General features: G+C 36.1%; 1 protein-coding gene across 1 annotated transcript in view; it reads right to left on the bottom strand.

The window, feature by feature from the left end:
* NRXN1 (neurexin 1) overlaps positions 1 to 20,438 on the bottom strand; it is a 765,322-nt gene that overhangs the window by 664,007 nt on the left and 80,877 nt on the right. The window contains exons 3-4 of the mRNA XM_014962458.1: positions 16,695 to 16,724; positions 15,828 to 15,839 (exon numbers count right to left, since the gene is read on the bottom strand). Of these exons, the coding sequence (XP_014817944.1) occupies positions 15,828 to 15,839; positions 16,695 to 16,724 (42 nt within the window). The remainder of the gene's footprint in view (positions 1 to 15,827; positions 15,840 to 16,694; positions 16,725 to 20,438) is intronic.

Raw genomic sequence — 20,438 nt, forward strand, 5'->3', positions numbered from 1 at the left:
AGGTCCCCCTTGTAGAGCTAGCCTTCACTAGAAAAGTTGTGGTGGTTTGGTTTTTTTTTCTGTAAAATTAATGGTAAGAAAGACTGACTGCCTCTGGATGTATAATTCAATTTGAAGAATCTGTAAAATGTTACTGAAAATCACCCCTATTTGCCAAAAGGCTGACAAGCTATTTGCACAAAGCCATAGAAAGGATTCTGGGAGATGTCAATAATGACTAGGACAAACGTTCTCCAGCTTGATAACTAAAGGGAGTTTGCTGATAAATTTTAAACACATTCAGCACGCTGCATTGTGCTCCAGAGCCACTTTATATAGATATTGCGCCTGGATTTATACAAAGAGAAGTAGTTCTGAAATAGTGCTACTTCTGTTGCAGATTATTTGACATCTTAATGCATGTAAGCAACGTTTGTGTGTATGTAATGTATGGACACCATTTCCTCCTAAATTTTAGTCTTAAAAAATAGTGAGAGTTTGGAGGTTTTTTTGCTTTTTCTATGTTTAGATATAAAAAATTTAACGTCTTTAGGGGGAATATAAATGTCTGGGCATTACATTCAAACACGTTACTTTACAGAATAACATATACTCTACCTATTCCCTTCTCTTCTATTTTCTTCTACTATTATATTTGAAATTAGATTTGTGCTTTTGTGCTTCAAGGTCCTTTTAACTTATAATAATGTGGTTTTGGAATAGTCATCTAGAAGTACCCAGATACTTAATACCACATATAAGAGGTAGGTACCTTCATAAAGCTATGCCTAAATGTTTATGTTTTGGAGAGTCAGAGATTGCTTCAACTATTTCTCTTTATTTAAGGCTAAGCTACACAAAACCTCATGAAAATTGCGGTGGAAATGGAAAGAAGCTCGTTTACAAGTCAGTGATGTAAAGGGATGAGGCAGAACTGGTTTTGACTGTTTCAGCTTACTTATTTTAGAGGCAAACATAGTAAATACTTTCTTCTTTTTGACTGTTTAGAGGCAAACATAGTAAATACTTTCTTCCTTTCTTATCTTGTCTTATGCTTCTTTCTTACTTCTTTTGCCTCCACTATAAATACTCTTGGATTATGTGAGAGCACTCTGCTACTTAGTTTTGCGCAGGTACCTGATCTGGTTGAGCAATATCGGAGACCTCTGCTTAATACTTAAAGGTCTTGGGGTTCTGTCTTCATTAGTCTTCCTCCCTTGATATAGATCTACTTCACAACATCTTCCTAGACTGGTCTGAAAGCACGTACACTGAAATACACACAGCTCTATTTAATTCACTGCATTTGAAAAGATTCTTTGCTGACATACAGGTGATAAAAATCAAGCCTATAGCCCAAATATTTAATATTACTTTCAGAGATATGAGTTAAAATATAGTAATGAGGGGAGGAGGATGGTTGAAGGAAGCCTTTTTCTCTCAAAAAAATGTTGTCATGAATTTAATATAAGTAATTTTGTTATCAAATCAATTATGAAAATTGAAGATATGAAAGCGTTGGAGTTGAAATGTCTTTGACAAAAATAAAGCATTGTTGAACTCTGATCATACATCAAAAGTGACAGAAATGCATAAGCAGCGTTCTTCTTTTCAAAGATTAAATGAACAACTAGGTAGTTTGCAGTAGGCATGTCTTCCAGGTCTCTCAGACAGTTTTCTCTACCCTCTCAAGCCAAGCAAGGACATGGTGATGGCTGATGGACTGACGTCTGGGTTTTGCACTTCTAAGCTGGGGTCCGCTCCCACATTGAAGGCTCTTTCTGTTTCCCATTCCTCTAAAATTCCCATCCCCTTCCTGACCCTTGCAATATCAATAACAAAGCAGACCGGTGGTTGGTTTTATTAAAGTTTGTCTGAGCCTACTGAATATTAGAACAGTCAGTCCTAGGAGAAAATCCTTTGCACGAAATAGCTCCGGTGTTTTAAAGCCTTTGGAGCCGTTACCTTACCTTTCTCCTAGCAGCGGGGAGATGCAGACAGTAGGAGAAAAGAATGCAATAATAAAATCTTTTATGCCTGCATTTCTATAGCTCTTCAGAGCCTTCCTGGCTTCATTGAGACTTCACAGACAGAGGCAGTTTTCAAATCTGTCTAGAAACAGATTTTAAATGTCAGGCTACTGAAGTTTGCACATGTAATTTCAGCTTTTCAGTGGAAAGTTTCAAACACGGTCACCCAGAACAGGCTGCTCTTACTACCCTGGGCCTGAAGTCCCAGTCCCACACTGCAAGCATCTCATGGGGGCTACAGGTATTTAATTAGCACAAAGGAAAGACAAACTTTTGCCCTATAAAGACAAACACTGTCCTTCAGGAAACAGGAGGGACAAGAGATGCATAAAGTTTTAGTGCAGTTCCAGCCTGCTTCACTCACTCATTTCACACTCTCTGATGTTTCTACTTAGCACAAGAAAAAGACTTTCTCTCAGTCCATATTCACACTACTGTCTTGATCCCTTGATCACAGGGAAACTGAACTTCTTCAGTGCATGATAATTAAGTGCACCTGTAATCCAATTAATATTTCATCTCTCTCCACACAGGCAGTGGCTTTGTTCTTCGAGCACAGAAACCCTGTTTATTACTCGTTTTAGTTACACACACACAAAACAAGACAGAAGGAAAAACAGCCCAAACACAACTTGTATAGGTTCTAAAGAAAACTGAAGTCCAGAAAAAAATAATGCTACTTTAGAGAACAATACACACTGAAATTTACCCAGCAACAACAGTAAAAGTTTTCTCTTATTCCTTTCTTGCTCTGTGTTACTACTGATAAATCTCTATTCCCAAACCATCCCGCCTGGCACTACTGTCTGCTTGGGTTTATTCTCAGTGGCTACGTACAGACAAAAACCCTGTGACAAAATCAAACATTGAAGCAATTTTAGGAGCTCTATACAGAGCTCCTAAAAATAAATTCATCAAGCTTTTGAATCAAAGAGATAGCAATTCTGGATTGCTGGAAAGCTGGGGTTTTTTAGCATGAATAACATGCCTGAGCATGTCAACAGTCATGACCACACTTAGCTGATCATCAAACATCTGCTGAAACTGTCAGCAGATGCACTAAGGGCAAAATAGTCATTGAGAACCATACTTTAAAGTATAAAATTCATGCTTTAACTGCCAATTAGGTTTTCCTCTGTCCCTCAGCATAATGACAGACATTTTAAAACCATGAATGCATCAGGGCTTTACCACTTCTCCCACTAAACAAACAGGAAAACAGAGGCAACACAAGATAAAATAAATATAAATATACAATATATTGCAAATAAAAAGCAAAAGAGATTGTGTGTTTTTTCCCTCCCATGTACTTATTTATGTGAAGGTGAATATTATCTTATATAAGTAGTACAAAAATATCTAGTTAAAACTGCAGGAGAGTTTGGTTTGTGGGGTTTTTTTGTTGTGTTCCCCCTCCCCCTCCATCAATTACTCTGTATCAGCCTTAAAAATATGATAGCATCTGATAGGGTATTTCAATATGCCCTATTCTCAAACACTTCTGATAAATTCTCTGAAAATATCAGGTGCTGCCAGTTCTGAGGGCTGAGGCTGAGCCCAAGCAGGAAGCTGCTCACAGAGCTTCTGAAGTCTCCACGCTCACCGTACAGCACCACAGGAGGAACGAGGGGCACAGATTTGAAGCCTCTTCCTCTGTCAGCACCTCTACAGTTTGAACGCAGTCCAAAGAAATGAAAAAACAGCATTAAGCTTTCCCTTACGTGAGCAGACTGAATGTCCAGTTTCCCATTCCCCCACAGAGCAAGTGTATTGATGGGTGTGTAAGTTCCAGCTTAGTTAAGGATGCAAAAGCTGATTAGAAAATGAGAATAGATGTGGGGAAAGAGACGCCTCCTGTTTACTACACACAGAGATGCTTCCATATTATATATTGAATAATTAGCGCATAAAATAATAATTGTAGCACAGACTTCTTTCCACCCATCCAAGTGAACATGCTATTGTATTCTCCCCAGTATTCTCCTCGAACAGCAATTGTTATATGCTATTGTATTCTCCCCAGTATTCTCCTCAGCTATTTGTATATATATTTCACACATTAATAAATTATCAACCAGTAACAGGACATTAATAACCCAATATCTGTTCGTCTACAAGACATAAAACTGAACATCAGTAATGATGCACAGAAGACATAACTCAACAATTGGCTTTCCTCCTTTTCTCTGATAGTCAGCATGTACTACCAGGGAAAAGTTTGGAATTCTTTTAAACTAGAAATATTCTAACTTTGTTAAATGAAATACACACCCCACCCTCATTTTTTCATATGTTCTGGGACAAGCTACAAACTCCCATTTGTCATCTTTAATTTTAGCAAATCTTTTCCTGGTTACAGTAAGACTGAAGATTAAGAAAGTATTTGAAGTCTTCATGAATAAAGATAATTCTGATGTAGAATAATAAGTCCTTCACTGAAGTAGCCTATGATTCCATCCTCTCCTTTTGTGTGAATATATTGCAACTAAAAACGATTACTTAACCCGCAGTGAATATATTTTTGAATGGTGAGGTTCAAAGAGAAACCAAATATTAGAACACTGGGTTCAGTCTTGAAATTAAAACTCTGGGTCTTAGAGTAGGAATCTTTCTTCTGCCTAATTCAGAGCACTCTTATGGGACTCCTTTAGTCTCTGGTTTATCAAATTTTGTGAATTAGATCACAATTTCTGTTCCGCACGGAATTTATCAGCTTTGTATAGGCATTTTTCCCTGTATCAAAGCACAAAAATGAACGGCTTCAGATTTACTGCACAAATAATTCACAAAAATTTTTTGCCCAGGTTTCTCTAGTGCAGCAATCACTGCATAAGATGGTAACCTCACTTCTTACAGTATAACTGGAAGATCCCCATACTCTGTTGCAAATGTGTTATAAATGTCTGTATAAAACAAAAATACTGAATGGCATAACATTCCTGAAAATGAGACTGTTTAACTGTAGAACTCAACTTGAAGTATTCAAAATAAATGATCACAGCAAAATGTTGAACTTTCAGAAAAATTAATCTCCTTTTGCTTCACACTCCATACACATTTGAGGCTTTTCCATGAAGATGTTTTAATTTTCATGTTACCTTCTGACTTAATGGAATGCTTTGAATGGTTTTTCCAGTTAGCCCATAAAGAGTGTTAGGGCTTGAATCATTGATACATAATTCCATCTACACAAGAAATACAATAAAATTACTCCTAGTAAAATAAAACCGAGGTGGCTGTTTTTATAGTCTGACAATTTTCTTACATATTACCCCAGTAATTTCTGCATTAGGTGTGATTCATAGGCTTCAAGGCCAGAAGGGTTGTTTTTGATTATCTAGCCTTATTTCCTGCATCATACAAATTACAGGCTGTCAGCTAGTACATGAGAGACCTCCTCTTTAAGCAGTTTAACGGCTAAGAACCTAGGAAAAGTATTTTTAGACTTTCTGAAGCCTGTTCTTCTGACATGGGTCTCAAGAGTATGCCAACTAGGTAGAGAAGTATAGCCACATTCTTGCCTCCCAAGGTGGGTAATTAGCATGACCTAGATATATGTACATTTCAGAGAGTTATATGTACTTATTAAAAGCTATAGGGCTGATATACACATCTCCTTGGTGTTCTGAAAAAGAAAATATTAATTACACTTTTGTATTACTTTTACGACAGCTGAATAAACGCACGACTTTCAAAAACCTGTTTCTTTAACAAGACTATCTGTTTCAGGGACACCACAAAGCATAACTCTCTCATCTATTTTAGAACAATGAATAAATCTCAAATACATTTGTTTTCCTGGAAGAGAGAATAAATGACACATAATAGTGATTTACGGATGCAGACACGGCAGTCATTTTTATTACACCTTTGTCATAATAGAAAGCTTGAGATAGTGGCATTTCTAAGAGGTAAACTCATAAAGTATAGCAGAACTGAATGCTTTCAGGGCATTTTTATTTATCCATATACGTGCCTGTGTCCTGAATGCAGCTACATATATGTATGTTAAATGCGCATATGCTATTAAAAATTGTTGAGGAATTTGTCCTTTAGAATTGTGAATGACTTATGGTGTTTTACTCTATGTATTCAGTGCTTCTCAATATTTTCAATAGAAATACGAGTATATATCCTCTTCACAGCAATCTAAACAGCTCCTTTCTTTGCTCTGAGGAGGTACATAGCAGTAGACTAACAGCGGGACTCAGGTGGCTTTATGTAACGTTCAACATATAGATTTGCCATAGATCTTTTACTCTAATATAGGTTGTATAGATATGTATGAACATACCAATTCCATAGAGATGAATACACTGCCCAAGAATCATATAAAATTACTAATTTCCAAGTTTACCTTCGTTGTTCCAGCCTTGCACTTAGATACTTTTATATGATTCTTTTCTGAAGTCTAAATTTTCTTCCAAACCTTACAATACAGTTACAGTCATGGACAGTACCCTTATTTGAATGATTTATTGCAGAGAACTATAGGGCTGAATAGTCTGCTAAGGACACCAACAAAAAAATCAGTTCATGACTGACACAAACACAGCTGTATTTGCATGTGCTTTAAGGTTCATAATAATCTAAGCACCTTGAAATATCCCTCCAAAATGTATAGTCAACACAGAGCACCAGTTCAGTACTTGTACCACAATGACCTGGGTGGGGTTCACGTATAGGAAGATTAAATTAAAATAGAATCATCTTTGTGGTGATGTAAACATATACCAGTGTTACAGTTCAATACAATTACATGCAAATAACTCTTCTAAAATTAAAAACTACATAACAACTACTCAGTAGGTGCAGTTAATACAAATAATATCAAATACCCATTTAAATGACGCATCCATTCATAGTGAAAACAGCCTTGTCAAAGAGCCATTTGGCTCTAAAACCAATTTATGCTTTGCTTTGCACAGGTTCAACAGTAAAATCAAAACATTAAGTATCTCGTCTCCATGCAAACATAGCTTTCAAAGCTGATTTGCTTGTCACTGAGCTTGGTGGGTTTTTTGAAGATTTCTTACTGACTTGTGCAAATACTAAGCGTAATACCTTGAAAGACCAAGTTGTTAAGCAGAGCCATTAACTGAGAAAATCAAAGGACCAGCTCGTACTATCAGCAAAATGTCTGTGATGCCCTTTTTTTTTGAGATGGAAAGCACTTACCTAGCACTATTTTGATATAACCCAAGCTCTTCCTAATAAAGATATTCAAGTTCAATGAAGTGGGAAATCAGGTAAATTATTTCTAATTTTTAATCCGAGAGAGAGATGTCACTGTTGGGTGGGAGTGGGGTCACATAATTACCAATGTATCTAGCATCCCAAATCAATCTCTCAGGGTTTTTAGCTAACAGTTATGCTTCAGAAACAGAATATTAACAGTCACAGAAAGATATTTAGCCTCCTTTCCTTTGGATGGCTACTCCTTCTGAAAATGGGATAACAACGGCTTACGATATGAAAGGTAGGTAGACCTATTAACTATGGGTAACTCCAGTGAAAAATATACTCACTGCTGAATTGTGCTCTCCAGGCAGGCTTCCCTCTGACTGAAGAACATGCAAAGGCAGGTGAAAGGGATTAGACCCAGCTGCTTTTATTTCCTCCCCCCCCAATATAAAGAGGCCACTCAAATCAACACTGCCAGGTGTGGCCCTACCAGCTCCTCCTGTAGCCTCTTGTTATCTGAGGTTGCTTCTATACCACTTCAGAGGAGATGCCAGTGAATGAGTCCAGATGTTTCCCTTCTTTAAGGAACAAATGTCTACTTTAAGCAGGCAACAAGATGTACCAGAATCTCTAAGTGACATTAGCAAGTTACAAAACCAGCCTTTAAATTAAATGGTGTGCTAATCAGAAGATTAGGGTAAGTGGGTGCCAACAGAAAAAATACCCCAAATATAGCTGATGTAAGTGGGGAAAAATTACTTCTTTCACTACAGTAAATGAATTCAATAAAGAGATTCAATTGCTTTCCTTTCCTCCCAAGTCTGAAAAATGATATTGGTAACAGGTTAGTATGTAGGAAAACCATTAAAAGAATAGTGAGGATGGAATTTCACAACAGTCCATGGTCCATACTTAGTTCCTACAAAAGTTTTCTTTGAGCTCCTGATTTTCCCAGTTCATTGCACAGTTTCACTGTTGTACTGATACTTAATTGCTCTGGGTGGTCCCTGAAGTGAAAATAGAAAACTACCTTCAAGCAATTAAGAATGACAGGGTCATAGAAGGCTTTGACTATCCGAAAAGAGACATACTGCTAGTATCGGGATGAATTATATTGTTTAATTAAAAGACTTTAAAGAAGACTGGATAATTCAAATTTTTCTTGTTTCTAAGTAGCTTGGTATATTATTACAGACATAAAAAATTACTGTAAAGAGTAGGTTAAAAATTCTGTATGCAGCATTCTTACCTGTACAAGAACAGTCAACTAAATAAGAGATATTTAAATATCTTTTCCAATTCTTTTGTGGGGAGTTATGCAGCATTCTTACCTGTATAGGAACAGTTGACTAAATAAGAGATATTAAAATATCTTTTCCAATTCTTTTGTGGGGAGTCATTCTGGGTGCAAAAATATCGTGATGTGCATTTTCACATCACATATTTTCACATATCATTGTGATGTGATCCAAATTTTCAGTTCTATCAGTGCAATTTTGGGGTGGTTTTATTTCATTAAATTTAGTTTCTATAGAAATTTTGATAAAGCTTTTTCCTGAGTTTAATAAGCCTCCACATAGACAAATCTTAGAGATATTTGAAAATAATCCCCTTTAGGACTCTGATTTCTTTCCACTTAACTGGTGAAACTCCACTGGGCATGATTCTGATGGGATTAATGTTAACATCAGTTGAGACTTCTGCTATCAGTGAGATGTACAATAATCTCCAGTTACTTTTGGTTTTCACCAAAATAACAGAAATTAGAGTCTGTTGGGCTGATTCGTTTAGCTGCTTTTATGGATTTCAAAGACTGAATTTTATCCTAGGAAAGTCTTAGCTGTAGTGCAACCCTGGAGTAAATCCTCAGTGTCACTCTAAGAACATATTTGGCTCACCAATGCCATCAGATATTAAAAGAAGGTGTAAAGGAAAAGGTTTTAGGATTCTGTGAATACACCCTTCTGAAATCTCTGTTTCGTTGGAAATGCCTATGAAATTTGTATGGAACTCTCATGGAATTTCATCGTGCAAAAAAGATACAGCTTTTTTTTGCTGCAGTTTGTAATTCTCATTTGCTATGTATATTTATATTAAATTTAGTTTCTTTAGAAATTTTGATAAAGTTTTTTCCTGAGTTTAGTAAGCCTCCAAGTAGACAAATCTTAGAGATATTTGAAAATAATCCCCTTTAGGACTCTGATTTCTTTCCACTTAACTGGTGAAACTCCACTGGGCATGATTCTGATGGGATTAATGTTAACATCAGTTGAGACTTCTGCTATCAGTGAGATGTACAATAATCTCCAGTTACTTTTGGTTTTCACTGAAATAACAGAAATTAGGGTCTGTTGGGCTGATTCGTTTAGCTACTTTTATGGATTTCAAGGACTGAATTTTATTCTAGGAAAGTCTTAGCTGTAGTGCAACCCTGGAGTAAATCCTCAGTGTCACTCTAACAACATATTTGGCTCAGCAATGCCATCAGATATTAAAAGGTGTAAAGGAAAAGGTTTTAGGATTCTGTGAATACACCCTTCTGAAATCTCTGTTTCGTTGGAAATGCCTATGAAATTTGTATGGAACTCTCATGGAATTTCATCGTGCAAAAAAGATACAGCTTTTTTTTGCTGCAGTTTGTAATTCTCATTTGCTATGTATATTTACATATACACAAAAAGAAATATTTGCCTTAAGGAAGAAATGCCTAGTTTTCCTATTTCTTCATTGCTTACCTGCTCAATTATTTTTTTTTACCTCTTCAGAGTGACTGCTTTACTATTTCCTATCCTCAATAAATCCCCACCTATTTTTGCACTGAAATATAGATCCTTTAATATTATTTTGAAAGGCTCTCTGTCAGCATACCCATCTTCTGGTGAAATCTATGCTCAGAAGTGGAATCTAGCGTCAAGGAAGCCAAAATCTTAAATACATACTATCTTATACTACAATGCTTTCTAGACCCAGCAGAAATGTACACTTTTGCAAATGTAACTTTTTAAACATAAAATCCACATTGATTTTCTTTCCTTTGAATCCACAGGAGACCTATGACACATGTACATGTGTATATATGATACATGGTAATTTTGAGTGGCATCCGGATTATTCAGAATATGGTAAATGTTTTATTTTGGTGGTGGAAAGGTACTAGAACACATGGCATGGATTGGGTGTTACCACATGGTGACTTATGTCAGAAAAATAACGTTTTAAAAATAATGTGTTCCCCTTTCTTCATATAGTTTTCTTGATATTTATGGCAGGTCCCTACAATTTCTTTTCATACTGCTGATCAGGAATCGGCTATCTCAGATGTAATTTTGGGCATACGTGTCTCAAGCCAGAACTTGCATTTCTGATCCCAATGTTGATGGATTGCTTCTGAACCAGGTATTTCAGACAGAAAACTTCTTCAACAGTCATGTTCTGCTGCATTTTTCTCCTTAGGGAGCATTAATTGATTACATTTCAACGTAAAGATGAATCTGCAGCTCCAAATGCCATATTCTAGGCTTGCTAGGTATCACCCACTGAAGTGCAAGCAAATTATTATTATTCAATGCACCACAACTTTTAAATACATACAGGTATCACCGTTCCGATTAAAACATTTAACATATAGTTCATTATGATTTTGAACAAAAATTTGAACAGATTAACCATAAAAATATAAAGATACTGTAAATATTTATTGAAACATGTATGTATAGGCATATGTGCATGGGTTACACAGAAGAACTTAATTGCAGTATTTTTGGTGAACATCAGCCACTATTCAGCTATATTTATGAGGTTCTTTAAAAAAAAAGTCACCATAGAACAGATATGATGTGTAGTTACTGCTCTTTGGAGTGCTTTGAAGGGCTTTATATTTAAAGTTCCTTAATTTATTTCATTTAATATAGAATATTTTTTTAATTCTTGTGCTGATCATGTTATAAATTATCTCAGAATGTTTGGGACTTGTTAAATGGAGGACGAATTTTTAAACTTCACTGATCTGTTCATCAGTAGAAGTGACTATGAGATTGAGCAAGGAGACTTAGGTTATACATTCATCTGCTGTAATGCCACTTAGAAATAATTTCAGTTACCCAAGACTGGCAACCCCATTCTGTGTAAAATTCCTAAATCAAGTCACTTCAATTCTAGCAGTGAGTCTTTCAAATAAGCTGCTATCCCCTAGGATATACAACTATGTGAACAAGTACAGAGAGTCAAGAAAGCCCTGTGACTGAACCCATGTCAACAGGGCACCGAGCCATAAATAGAGCTCTAGCAAAAATACTGCTGGAGCTCAGTGCTCCACCAAAGCACTTACATGGCTTCTGGACTATTGGTGGCTCGGGTTGAGGAAGGCCAGAAGATGTGTGGCTTTCAGACCCGCTTCGAAGCAGCACGCACAAAAGCAGATGAGGACAGGCTTTTCAACAATCCCGGGAGGACCAGAGAGTGTGAGAGGCCAAAACTATTTTAGTGCTTTGTAAACAGAGCAAAAATGAAAGTCATCACAGTAGGATGAACATATGGTCGCATTGGGGTTAATGACTGAATTTCACATAATTTGATGGTCGGGGAGGTTACTGGCACAAGGTGATGTTTGTGTTGCATGACCCAAGCACTATGGAATTACTTAGCTATAGCATACCATTTTAATGCTCATGATTCTTAAAGCTTTATTTAATTATATTTTTTTTTCAGTGCCCTGTTTTTCCAGTTGTCAACTGAATTGTGTGATTGATAATTAACAAAATTCTTCTCTTAAATATACCCAGTGGCATCACTTTGGTTTTACAGATATTGTACGATAGCTTGTGCAATAAAAAATCTGCCTTCTTTTGGCAAGGAATCTGACACATATAAAAATTGATGTTCTGAAGTCTTTCACCAGTATTTATACACAGAATACCAAATACCAGCACATCAAAAGCCTGTAATCTAATACAATAAATTGCAGTTGTACTATCAATCTTTTGGTAGAAGCACTTATTGCGCAGCTAGATATCATTTAAGAGTTTGTTATGGACCCAAGTGACTCACATACAATTTAAAGCTGCACATAATCTCTAAAGTAATAGAACAGGAGAATGAACATAGTGTTTAGGTATAGAATGAGTAATATATATTGTCAAAAGTAGGTTATTTACATAGAAATAAACTATAGTTAAAAATATGTATTGGCTTAAGAGAACTGCAATATAAAAAGGAAGTAATACATGGCACTTTACATTATAGTAACTGAATTATAAATCGCTTTCATTGCTCATCAATATAAAATGAAAAGGAAGAGAGGAATTTTTTTGAAAGAATAAAGAAACTGAGTGTTTTACGTTAGTTACCATGTAATCTTAGTTGTATTACTACTCATTACAAAATACTTCTGCACGGGAAATCCAAGAGGTACGAACTTTTGATGAAGTAAATGTGGAAATGGTAGTTTTACTAGACCACCTACAATAGCTGGAGAAAGCAGAGAAAATTTGTTTGGGCACAACTTTGTTCTGGGCAAACAAATCCTCTTCTGTGTCTGTTATCACCAGCAGACTTCCAAGGTTTGCTTCAAATTCCAACAATTGCTCTTAGTAGCATATTCAAGTGGTCTAATAAAAATATAAACCCCACTTACACACCTTACCTTGTCTTTTCACCACCCAGCTGTGAGAACTCTACTGCTAAAGTTCTATACAGGTAGGTGACTTCCATGGGAAAAAAAATAATAGATTTCCTAAGTATTTCGGAACGCAAGCTTATCAGAAAATAAATGAATGGCAGTACGACTAAGGGAAAAAAAAATAATGGATTTCCTAAGTATTTCGGAAAGCAAGCTTATCAGAAAATAAATGAATGGCAGTACGACTAAAAGCTTGTGGCTCTTCCTAGAATTAGGCTTATGATCTACAAGGAGTAATGAATGGATTAGAAAACAAGTTTTGTATAGCTCTAAAGATATGAGACAAGCTTCTGCATAGGCTCTCAGCTTTATGTTATATCCTCCTTTATGTCAGCTGGTTTTGCACATAGATCAAGTTGCATGACCTTCAGTACTGACACATGTCTCAGCCCTGTGACATCTTCTGAGCTTTGCTTCTGCCTTTCTCTAGAGGCCAGAGACAGCTTTGCTAATATTGATAAAGCTTCAATAAAAACTTTTGGGGGAAATTATCCAGAGTATCCCAATTTATATTTACAATTAAATGACAAATAGCAGGTGTATCCAGTGAGATTGTACTGGATTTTGTTTTGCTTGCCCACTTGGAAAGGCTGCCTCAACCCCCCTTCCTCTGTCACCACCAGGTCCCTACCCTATCCACATCCTCTCCTCATTCTGAAGGTATATTGTTTTCTTTACCTTTTCCAGGGAACATCTGTTCCCAAGGAACATCTACACAATTAAAAAAGATAGTGATACTTCAGCCATTTACACTCTCCAAGGCAAACTGCATATTAAAGCTTCTTAAAATTTTTTTATTGCTTATATTTCCAAAATAAGATTAATTAATGATATAATCACTCAGAATTTTGCAATCACTTTTGTTACTGACCTCTAAAGGAACTGAACTTATTAACGAAAGACTGAAATAGCTGCAAATGAATTCAATGCTGAGCTCCTCTTTTGTCCCTTCGTTCCTTTCCACCACCCTCGTCCTTTGTTATGTTGTCACATGTCACAAATATGTGTTACCACAATTGTTTCAAGGTCACATGTTTCAATAGCCAATATTAGTGTAGTTTCCAGGTAGTAAATTAAATGAGATCATTTACCCCTGGTTGAGGATGTAGCTCAATATCAAGGGATATTTTCTGTTACAAGCAACTAGAGTCTGTATAAACATAAACCCTTTCCATCCATTTGAACAAATATACAGTGTTATATTTACAGAAGAAGTATTGTGATTATCAAAACACAGTAATTGGCATTCCCATAAAAACTTGATAAATCTAATAAAAAACTAAAATGTGAAAAGAAAAAAGTAGTCAAATGATTGGATGACCGGTGACCGGTGTTTAAATTATGTCACATGGCACATCATTAAACATGAAATGTAGCTAATATATCCAAAGTCATACAGTTGTTAAATCTTTTAAAATAATAGTATAAATATCTAACTATTGCACAATACTTGCAAAGTTGGGATTTTTTTGGTTAAAATCTGCTTTCCAGATCAACCACCAATCATAACACATATCCACAATGCTTATGTTTTCATCCCTTTATACAAAATAAAATTTCATTGTTGTTCATACTACATCATGTATTCTGTATAGAATAATCTAGAAAAATATTTCCTTGGTATTGATAAAAATGACCTACAACGTCACAGTTCAGTTAGTATAAAATGTCATTTTAAGGTAATTCCACCCAAGATATCTACCATTAAGGAATAAGATAGTGATAAGAAGGAATAAGGAAGTAATACATACAAGGTAAATTTAAGAAAAACACAAGGATCAGATATTCAACAAAAAAGACAATCCTACAAAACACAGAAATCTGTAGTCTGTTTTACATTCTCCTGGCTTAAAACTTTTCTGAGGCAAGAAGATTTACAGCTCCAGAACACACAGAACCCTTTAAATAGTATCCCACCTATAACCAGGTACACAGTCTCTCCAGAGAATCTGATATGAAGAGGAATGAGACACTACAGTCATTGCATCACATGAACTTTCTAGGTGTGGAAACACTAAATCAACCAAGACACCAAGGAACCTAGAAGGTTATTTCTAATCTAACTAGTTAGTGAAGTACGACCATGCAAATTGCATTTCTGATTTATACCGAGAGTAGGCACACACTGACAAATGCTTAAGATTAATAATACTGCATTATTCATCACATGTAACACAGGTTTACTGGCTTTTAATGACCAGCTTCTTATAATAAAATATATATTTACATGATGTCTGTGAACAAGTATCCTCATAGCAAAACCTGGTGTTTATTTTTACTGGAAAAGTCTTGACCCTACTGCACATGTTCCCTCCAGGAGAAAGAAAGTAAACATGGCTGATATTCGTTAGATAAAGAAACAAAAAAGAGTAAAAAATTCTGAAATAAACCCCACACTTCTCTTTGGCGTTCATTCTTCCTCGTTCCTTTGTCCAATTCTTGTCTCAGATACAATCAAAGCGATTAATATGCAAGGAAAATCTCAGGGCAAATGTGATCAGCTGATAGCAGAGACTTGCTGAAGTCAGTGCTATTCAGATTTAAAACTTACATCAAGCTGTAGACTGGCCCTGGACAGATTATTTCCAGAGAGTCTCTGTTGAACAACATCATGCTTTTTGCTGTGTCTGGTGGTTTAGACTACAATTCTTTGAGAACAGAAAAATGCATACCTCAAAACGTGGCTGTTATTTCATCCTGAATGCTTTCTACAACTGTAGCCTCCTTTATCACTGCCAAAGTTTTACATCTCTCACAAAACCAGGAGACAAACTTTAAAAAAAGGTCAGCCTGTACTTTAGGATAATTCTCCTTACCTTGTTATCCATGAAATATTTACTTTAAAAGTATACCTACCTCATGTTATCAGTGCAAAAAGATTTACATTTATTTGCATTGCTTATACATACATTACAGTATACCGATGGCATTAAAAAATAAAGAAAAGCATGTAATACCTTTACTTTTACCTATGGATTTGGTGAAATGGTTCCATGAAGAAAGCATTTCCAGACAAAAAGAGAATAAAGAAGAGGAGAGAAACAACAGTAAGAGTCATGAGTATATGTAAATGCAATAGTATCTGAACATGAAGAGACAAAGTATAAGGTAAGTGTCTGGAGACAAATGGAGATGCAACCAGTGTCGTATTAGGGATTTAGTTTATTTTTTTTCCAACCATGTACATGCAGAGAAACACAGAAATAACCCATGCTTAGATAAGAAAGAGTGACACAAAAGTAACATGGACAATAGGTTAGGAGGAAAAAAAAAAAATCACTGATTTCGTTAGGTTGTAAAATTGTACTCTCAGCATTCCAGAAGCCTGACTGATTTCGTTATGTAGTAAAATTGTACTCTCAGCATTCCAGAAGCCAGGAGCAGGTGCTTTCTGCACATTTCCAATCAGCCATGCATTAATGTAAATGGACTCTTCAATGTGTACAATGTGACAAGCTGAGTATCTTCTTTGAGGAGCTACCTGAAGAGTGCTCTTGTGCTTCGTTTATCGTTTATAGAATCACCCATAATTTTACTTTCTGATAAATACATTAAATTTTCTTAATCACCTTCTTATTTCTCTCACCTCTTCAGTTATTGTATTGCAAGAGGGGGAATTGAGGAGGCAGGACGGACAAAAGCTTACGGAGCAAACAAAAAAAAAAATTAATGAAATAAGAAAAGATGTGACTAAAACCATGTGTTTATTTGCAGCCAAAGACAGCTTTCAAGCATTTGCCCATCATTTGCAGTGATGGATTCAAAGCAGCTACAGAACAAGAAGAAACAATGAAAGCAGAGTGGAAAAGGAACAGAGCCCATACCTTGGTCGCCCATCATCAGGTGCGCCAGACCTTGAAGGGAAACAAGAGCACAGTCAGCAATAAACAAGGGAGCACGGGAAGGTGGTGTTGTCACAGTGACAAAAATGTTTTGTGACAGGCATCTGTTTCCTATGAGATGTCTGTATCACAGAGGGAAATCAAAGAGCATTTTTCAACCACTGGTTGGAATGCTTTGGGCTACAAGTAACAGAACTGCAATTCAAACACTGGGTGCTGTTTTATTGTGTATTTCTTCTGTGCAGTAGTTGGGATGACAGAAAATAATAAAATGCTTCCAAATCCAACCAGCTCCTTTAATCTGTCTTTATCGTATTCTGATTATATTGCTTTGAACACTTTGCTGGGAGGACTTCCTGTCCTCTACATGTGAAATGACGATAAAAACCTGGAGAAGTGTAAACCTGAAAAATGGGCTGGGTCTGATCTTTTTCCCCTCGTAAAAATGAGCATTTCAGGTAATTAAATAAAATTTCTTCATCACATTGAAATGATAATGCAAGGGATGTCTCTTTATTTGTGTGAAATGTGACAGTAGAATGGATTTGTTCCAGAGAAGGCAAATTATTACATATGTAATATAAAATACATAGCAATAAAGAAAATTTAAGTGACAGCTTCTGCAGCTACTTCATAAATCTGTGAGAAATAGATTTTGCTTTATATTTGTATTGTGAGATGAAATCCAATCATACCAGTATAGGTCTAGTGACATTTCAAAACAGACGTCCATAACAATAATCACTCAACCAGAGCCAAACTTCATTACTCTTTAACCAAAAATATTCAGGTTTTTTAATTCATTATATTAAAATGATGCTTATATTGTCACTGAGAATAATGTGATGTAGGGTGAGCATTTTTCTAGAAATATGAAGGTTTTTCCACATTTTACATCTGGATTAAAAAATGGGCTTATTCTTGTTGAACTTTGCTATTTAGGATCCATTTTAGAAGTTACTAATTGCTCATGCGTTAAATGTGCTCCTCTTCTCCAACAACTATAAAACGTGATACATTATTTTCAAATTTGCAATTAATTAAAATTAATTCACACAAAGAAGGTGTGCAATAAAAAATCCTTCTCTTTATTGGAAAGCAGACTTCCTAGAGAGTTCCTGTGATTTCTAATTCACAAAGAAAATTCGGTGCACAAATGACTCACAGTACTTGGGGGGAGTTCAAAGAAGGAACTCCTGCCTGCAATCAGCCTGAAAGGATTCATATCTTATCAGTTCCAAATCGCAACTGATGTTACAAATAGACTAACAATGGTTTTGCTGAATTAGTGCTTTTAATGTCTATGCTTTTTTAGAAGTGTGGTTAAACTAAAGGGCCTGATGTGCCCCATCTCTTGTGCAATAGATTCTGTTTCCTAATACACCACCTTGCAGCTGGTGGGATTACCTGGGGCTGATGGCAATGTAAATGAAAGCTGATTGTGATCTTGAAGGGATGCCTACACAAGCATTGCTGGGGAAACATCACACAGCTGGGCTGCAGTTTGCAGCTTCTGAAACAGAGTAGAAATGTTTTCACGTGTGTTCTTTCTCTGCAAGCATTGCTGCAAGAGAGGCACACTGAATACACAAACTATACAGATCTATACTCAAGCTTCATTCTTTTAATGCCTTGCTTGGATCCTTTGATGTGTGGCCTTCTGGAAGCGTGATTATTTAACTTGGCTTTTGGCTTTTAAGTTTTTGTGTTGGCAGCTGTAGTAAGAAATCTCAGACTTTTGACTTGGCCTTAACTGTACTGGATAGAGGGAAGGTGAAACTAGTCAAATGTTACATCTTTTTCTTTAATAAAATTGTGACTTTTCAGCAGCTACTTTATATAACCTCTTTCAGCTTTTAGAAGGCATGAAGCAAATCTCTCTCATGTCTCCTAGGGGAATGCAAAGAAGATAAACTCTTACTAGCTTGCATTTAAATATGATCTTTATAGCTATAAGGACCTAAACAAGAGGTCCAGGAGATTACCACTGCTTGATAGCTGCTATTTTTGCTGAAATGATATATAAGATTGGTCAATTGTAAAAACACAATTCTTATATAATTTGAAAAAAATGTAAATGGCAGAAGTGCCTCTTGAAAACATCATAGAAACCACTTGAATTTTAAGAGTCACTTACAGTGCTATTCAGCTAAAAAAAGGAAGTCAAATGAATGTTAAAAAAATACACTGCTCAAACCAAACATCTATCAATTAAAAAATTTAGTACTAGTCCTCAAAACACTGTATTAGGTTTGACTGTACATTACTTTATTTGTGAAGGAGTAAGGCTACTTATACTTACTGCTAAAAGCACATAATGATACTTACCTTATTTTATATTTTTGCAATCTACAGATGAAGGCTATGGAAGAGTGAAGAATTACTATGACTGCACCTGTGCAGTCCACAAAGTGGTTTAAAATGATACAGATACATCTACCGTGATAGCAATCCCTGCTGGATTTTTTAAATGACAATCTGCTTGTAATAGAGAATACCACAATGGATAGTCATGGAAAGTTCTAGCCTTAACTAGGCATGTACAGGCATACCATACATTGAAAATATTAATTTGTGCACCATTACTTCATAAACGGAGCGATAAAAGCCTTTTCTTTGTGAATTAGGAATTCAAGATTTAGTAGGAATGCTTCATGTGTGATCCACTCCCTTTATACCGAGCTTGGCTCTGAGAGGAGAGAATTAAGGGGCACAGAATGGGATAGTGGAAGCAGATATGAAGATAGGATATTTTCATAATTTGGTGTGTGAGTTCCATGCAGAGCACAGGCCAAAACAAAATTTAATCATGGTAAACCTGCGGTAAACACGTTCAACCCTAGCACAATTTTAGTAAAATTAATAAAACGTAGCCTTTTCATACCAGCAATATATACAAAATTAACTCTGTAAATACTAAATCCTTCTGTTTTCTTATGTAGCCTAACTTTCAGAGATGCTCAGATATCACAGAAATCAAAGACGAAAAATTATAGCTTGGTTTCCAAATCGTGCTTTGGACAGACCATTCTATGCTTCCATTCTTTACATACACATCCTTTGTAACTTCAATGTATGCATAAGTATCCAGACCTGTGCTGGAATAAATTTAAGGTTGCATTTTTAAGAATTAGATTCAGATAAAGTCTGGATTAACTGCTATCCGGGCTTTACCTTGTACTGCTGTGCATAAATGAATACACAAAGTGAAACTGAACCTCCTTATCTAGTTACACTGATCCTAATTCACATTTGAGACTCATGTTCACGTCAGTAAGAGTTTTATGGACAGATCAAGTATAAGATTAGGTACTTGTTTCTGGGGTTTTGTGTTTTCCAATTAGAATTCCTGTCCCAGTGTTGTTGAATGTGTTTTTATACCACAATGAAAAGGAAATTCTATTGATATGTTTGTGCGTGACAGTGCACACAATTAAAGCATGAGAATTGCTTAAATTTTATTTCTCCTACTGGTAACATAAATTTTACTGAAATGGCATGGGATTGTGTATGTGCTAGATCTGAGCACCTCTCTTTCCCTTGAATACAGTAGCCCAGAGGAAAGCAGTACCGATACTTCCAGGCTTTTTCAGAAGGTGTCACTGCACAGGCAGGCAGTGGCCCACGGTGACTTGAATCCTGGATGAACTCAGACCCCACAGTGGCTCACTACAGGACCCTGGGTCAGAGCTGGGCCAGGGCAGTGACTTTGCATATGACTTAGCT

This window comes from Calidris pugnax, unplaced genomic scaffold, assembly GCF_001431845.1.
Source record: "Calidris pugnax isolate Ruff unplaced genomic scaffold, ASM143184v1 scaffold147, whole genome shotgun sequence".
NCBI lineage: Eukaryota > Metazoa > Chordata > Aves > Charadriiformes > Scolopacidae > Calidris > Calidris pugnax.